Source organism: Haliotis asinina, chromosome 2 (assembly GCF_037392515.1).
Source record: "Haliotis asinina isolate JCU_RB_2024 chromosome 2, JCU_Hal_asi_v2, whole genome shotgun sequence".
NCBI lineage: Eukaryota > Metazoa > Mollusca > Gastropoda > Lepetellida > Haliotidae > Haliotis > Haliotis asinina.
The window spans coordinates 4,599,035-4,604,780 of NC_090281.1; the positions used below are offsets into that span (position 1 = coordinate 4,599,035).

Here is a 5,746-nt window from a genome sequence, read left to right on the forward strand (position 1 = left end):
AGGTGATGAAGGCGATACGGGTGGATGAATCTCAGTTGGGTATTACTACTTAATCAAACACGCCAGGTGCAATGTAACCTTTGAAAAACAAGCAACAACCCGTGAGGTGTCACTGCTTTAATGGTGGTATTTTACCCACCTGCTGTTTATAAAACCACGATGGGATGCTCCAGTTACCCGATGGCTCCCATACAACAGGTGTAATAGGCGATAACATTCCTACAGGTGAGGTTAAATTTTACAGATAACATTTAATGGACACATCACGTCTCTTATATAATGGTTTAATCATGTCACTGACTAGCGATTCATTGGTCCCGAGAGACACGAGGACTGGTGATTGTGTATGCATTTTGGAAAATAGGGGAAAGCTCGAAAGTTAATATTTTTTGTGAAGAGCCTCTTTGTTTCCTTGCACCCCTTTGCATAGCTCTAAGATGAGTGTCTAAATTAGTGGGAGGAATTTGGTTGTTTGGTGTTCATCGGTATCGGCTGAAGCTGACGATGTCCAAATTCCATTGTTTCGAATTTGGTAACTGACCCAGAAATCGAACTAGAGCAACTTACACGCAACTGCTTACAAAAGGTATTAAATCACTGGAACCAACTAAACATTGCCAAATAACTATGTCATATGTCATCCACTTCTAGGTAATCCTAACACAAAACTATAATACAGTAACAACATTGTTTCAGTATAGTGAGTGAGTTGAGCTTTACTTGTTTGCTTTTAGCACTGTTCAAGCGTAATAAGCATATCACAGTCGGGGGCATCAGGAATGGACTTCACTATAATATTACTGCCCGATAACAATTAGAAAATCTAGATAAACAGATAAACAAGTGAAAGCATTCAAAAGTGTTTTTTACTTAAAATCTTTTTACTTTAGTCTATCGAAAGTATCAATTTTTGAGTAGCCATGTAACAATGGTGAGGTGAGGGTCTATGGGTACAGAAGTAAAGATATAGGGGTGATGGTCTGAGGGTAGAGATGTACAGATGGTGTGGTGATGGTCTGAGGGTAGAGATGTAAAGATGGGAGCCACCATGTTCTTACTGCTAATCCGTAGCCACAGGTGAGATGGTGATTAAAAAGGTAGAAAATGTTAATGAGATACGCTGAGCCTATCAAACATATGTTCACAAGTGGCTCGCGAAGAATATCCGGTAGTTCAAGAACAGCGAACCTCCTTATCAATATGTCATCTTGTTTAGTGTTATATGTCACAGATTGCACGAGGAAAACTGCCACATGCGGATCTAACGAGTAATGCGCTTGATAAGGTTTCCACGTCCACAATCAGAGACCTCTACAGGTAAGTGGCAGAGGAGGAAAGAAAACGTTGCCATACGGTAAAAAGATACTTCGTTTAAATATCCTCAAGAAAGATCATGAGGATTAGGTTTTGCAAAGAATAACTGTCTATGATGCAGAAAAAAACTAGTTGTTGACAGTAAATAGAGGAGGGTCGCAATGAATTATATAATCATCCAGGAACCATTCGGTTTTTACTGGAGGCTTGTGGTTGAGCGTTCGCTTGTCACGACGAAGTAATGGGTTCGTTTCCAGCCTATTACATAGTACAATGTGTACCCATTTTGGTGTCCGTGATAAGTTGCTGAAGAACTTACTCACCCACTCCATTCAGTGGGTTTTGGGAGGTTCTCTGATGTCCATTATTACTTGTTCATTACAGGGATGATGACCCCCTTCTTTCTTTGTGCCTGTCTTTTTGTAGCAGGGTGAGTAACTACCGAAATATGAATGTTCCAGTCCAGTTATTGACTTGGAATGGCATTGTGAGCTTCTGTGGTAGGGGCGGTTATACAGGATGGGGATAGTTGGGGCGGTTATACAGGATGGGTAGTTGGGGCGCCTATACAGGATGGGGACAGTTGGGACGGTTATACAGGATGGGGATAGTTGGGACGGTTATACAGGATGGGGACGGTTGGGACGGTTATACAGGATGGGGACAGTTGGGACGGTTATACAGGATGGGGATAGTTGGGACGGTTATACAGGATGGGGATAGTTGGGACGGTTATACAGGATGGGGTAGTTGGGACGGTTATACAGGACGGGGTAGTTGGGACGGTTATACAGGACGGGGTAGTTGGGACGGTTATACAGGACGGGGTAGTTGGGACGGTTATACAGGATGGGGTAGTTGGGACGGTTATACAGGACGGGGTAGTTGGGGCGGTTATACAGGACGGGGATAGTAGGGATGGTTATACAGGACGGGGTAGTTGGGACGGTTATACAGGATGGGGATATTTGGGACGGTTATACAGGATGGGGACAGTTGGGACGGTTAAACAGGATGGGGACAGTTGGGACGGTTATACAGGATGGGTAGTTGGGGCGTCTATACAGGATGGGGATAGTTGGGACGGTTATACAGGATGGGGATAGTTAGGACGGTTATACAGGATGGGGATAGTTGGGACGGTTATACAGGACGGGGTAGTTGGGACGGTTATACAGGATGGGGTAGTTGGGGCAGTTATACAGGATGGGGTAGTTGGGACAGTTATACAGGGTGGGGGTAGTAGGGACGGTTATACAGGATGGGCTACTTGGGGCGGTTATACAGGATGGGGTAGTTGGGACGGTTATACGGTATGGGGTAGTTGGGACAGTTATACAGGATGTTGTAGTAAGGACGGTTATACAGGATGGGGTAGCTGGGACGGTTATACAGGATGGGGGATATGCGGGGCGCTTATACAAGAAAGGGGAAAATGGCCGTCGGCTGTAGTGGATTCGTGGTATGAAAGGCGGTTATACGGGATGGAGGGTATGAGGGACATACAGTATGGGGTAGTTGGGGCGGCTATACAGGAGTGGGATAGTATGAGCGATGTGGAAAAGACTGCGTGGTGATGTGAGAGGAAAATAATGTGGAAACAGATACGTGTACAATATCCTTGGATGGAATGTACAGAAGGATGACGTAACGGCCGGGGAATAGTTGAGGTGCAAGGAAAGGACTGAGGGACGGGTCGGGTAAGAATGATGGAGGCGTTGGGGACGTAAGTGTGTTAGTCTGACAGCTGACATTCAATGACTGCTAGCTCCAGTGGTCCGCATTATCCCCGACCTCCTATTCAGGGTTGCGGGGCACCCAGCTAGACCTCCACTGTGGGACCTGAACAAGGCCAGACAACTCTTCCAGCTGGCTGAGAAGAACAACGGTGTTACAGATGGTGTCCTCACAAAGACAGAGGTCGTTCGTATCTTTACAGCTTTCGATGGCAACGGTAAATAACGGTCAATTACAATACGTACCTGTATTACCAAGTTTAGCAATACTTACTCCCAAAAACGCGCACCCATCCACTCACATCCGCATACTCACATCCATACAGTCACATCTATATACTCACTCTCATACACTCACACCTATATACTCACTCTCAAACACTCACACCTATATACTCTCACTCACATACTCACACCTGTATACTCACACTCATACACTCACACCTGTATACTCACACTCATACACTCACACCTATATAGTCACTCTCATACACTCACACCTATATACTCAAGCTCATACACTCACACCTATTGACTCTCACCCATAGACTCACAGCTACATACTCTCACTCATACACTTACACCTGTATACTCACACCCATACATCACACCTGTATACTCACACTCATACACTCACACCTGTATACTCACACTCACAAATGGTCTTACAGTCCAGTGTACCCTTTCAAACCACCGTGTGGCTAATTCACTACCATTAACATCTTGTAATTTAGCTTATCTTTAAACAACAAGATTCAACATTCGGCAGAATTAGACACAAATGATTCTCTATGATATTTTCTAAACGACCATTAAGGGAGATAACTTGGGATGACTTAGTTTATGTTAAAAATGAGCAAATTTGAGGTTTTGTAAACAATTGAAAAACATAACATTTTGTTTCTTGGATATATTTATTGACACAAACAGCCAAGAAAATATGACAACAATTATATTGCTCTGCTTATACTTCTAATTATGTAAGTCAGGTCTAACATTTCGAAGCGATATGCCATGTGTCACGTGACACATTTGACGGGGTGTACGGTACGTACACCCAGGAAATCCGCCTACATCGCCTCGTATGCTTTGGCCATTAACCAATCAAAATTCGACAAATTCAGCTTAAGGGTAGTAAGTACATGTATTGCCAAGTACAGCAATGCGTACATGTATTACAAAGTTTAGCAATACGTATATGTATTACTTAGTTCAGCAATACGTACAAGTTTTCTCAAGTAGAGCAATAGGTACCTGTATTACCAATATTAGCTATACGTACATGCCTTACCTCTCTTACCTAGTTTAGCAGTAAGTACATGTATTACCTGGTTTAGCAATACGTACATGTCTTAGGTAGTTTAGCAATACGTAAGTGTATTACCTAGTTTAGCAATGTGTACATGTCCTTCCTAGCTGAGCAATACGTACTACTTTAGCAATATGTAACCTATTACCTAGATTAGCATCACAGATGTATTATCTTGTCAAGCAGGTTTGGCTAGGAGAATTCTTCAACGCCTGTGATGAAAGGATATGACTGTGTTACAGTAGCTTGATGTTTGCAGGTGATGGGCGCGTCACTGAGACAGAGTTCACAGCCTACTGGCAGAAGAAGAATCTGGGCGATCTCCAGGCCGCTGTCTACATGTTCCACCGCGCCGACACCGACAACAACGGCGTCCTCACCGTCACTCCAGACCTCGACAGAGTCTTCAGCTACTTCGATACAGATTGTACGTAGTTCATGAGCGTATGCAAAGGGAGATCTAAGTCCTTGTGCACTTACATTAACCACACATTCTGATCTGGATTACTGTTAAAGACAGACTAGAGAAATAGTAAACCTTATTCCCCTAAAAGGAAAGTAAGTAGGTAACCAACGCTTTTTCAAAACCTTTGGAAACGTGATTGTAATCAGTCACTTTAATCGAAAGGCGATTTGAATTATAACAAATTAGAAATGTTCATGGTTTAATTGACTGTAATGACTATGGCTGTGGTCCGACAGTTTACGGTTCCCTATTCTGTTTGCAGCCAACACCAAGGTGAGCGAGGCTGAATTTGCTGTGGTGTGGTCAAGTCTTACCAGCTAAACCATTGTAGAAACAAGCCTTAATCTGGAATAAAAACCTCTTTCGCTACACTTCTATTGATTGTTACAGTAAAAGTAACTGATGAAGAGACTAATTTAATGCACACTTATTCTGCACATATTTTTTGTGAGCTATTCGTATGACTTCCCTCGATATTTTGCCTTGTGCCCAGTTATTTCGGGGGACCAGAACTATATAGTCTCTCTGACGATTTATTAGCTGCACAAACATGTTAGGAAGCATTAATAATATTTTTTTAAAGTGTGTTCTCAGCCTTAAAAGAAACACAATCTCCTGCAAAATATTCATGATCTTTAACTGAAGTTGTTTAACATATACATAACAGCAAAAACAACTGTTTTTGTCCAGGATGAACATATAAGACAAGCATGAGCAAGACTATTATGAGATTACAGGTTTTCTTTTGCTATTCAGTACATTATGAAAGTGACGTTTAACAGATGTTCAAACGTGTTTTATCTGCGACTTCTGGACTAAGTGTACTTGTTGTGTGTAGATGTGGATACCGGTCACATCAGTGTCTGGTATCGGAGAGTTAGTTATCCCCTGTATCTCATGCTTGTCAGTCAGTCACGTTGG

General features: G+C 42.7%; 1 protein-coding gene across 2 annotated transcripts; it reads left to right on the plus strand.

Moving 5' to 3' along the window:
• Positions 1-1,211: 1,211 nt before the first annotated feature.
• On the plus strand, positions 1,212-5,194 carry LOC137272207 (uncharacterized). Of its 2 annotated transcripts, none has more exons than XM_067804564.1 (5): positions 1,212-1,317; positions 1,699-1,744; positions 3,120-3,268; positions 4,619-4,786; positions 5,088-5,194. In XM_067804564.1, exons 1-5 carry the CDS (start codon positions 1,272-1,274, stop codon positions 5,144-5,146), a joined length of 468 nt encoding a protein of 155 aa, XP_067660665.1. In that variant the 5' UTR covers positions 1,212-1,271; the 3' UTR covers positions 5,147-5,194. The 2 variants fall into 2 exon arrangements, with proteins under 2 accessions (XP_067660665.1, XP_067660666.1); XM_067804565.1 differs by lacking the exon at positions 1,212-1,317 and adding an exon at positions 1,333-1,354.
• Positions 5,195-5,746: the final 552 nt, after the last annotated feature.

Coding starts and splice junctions, on each gene's coding strand:
- LOC137272207 (XM_067804564.1), top strand. CDS start 1,272: ATGCGCTTGATAAGGTTTCCACGTCCACAATCAGAGACCTCTACAG. Junction 1,745..3,119: donor GCCTGTCTTTTTGTAGCAGG/GTGAGTAACTAC, acceptor CCTCCTATTCAG/GGTTGCGGGGCACCCAGCTA. Junction 3,269..4,618: donor TACAGCTTTCGATGGCAACG/GTAAATAACGGT, acceptor TGATGTTTGCAG/GTGATGGGCGCGTCACTGAG.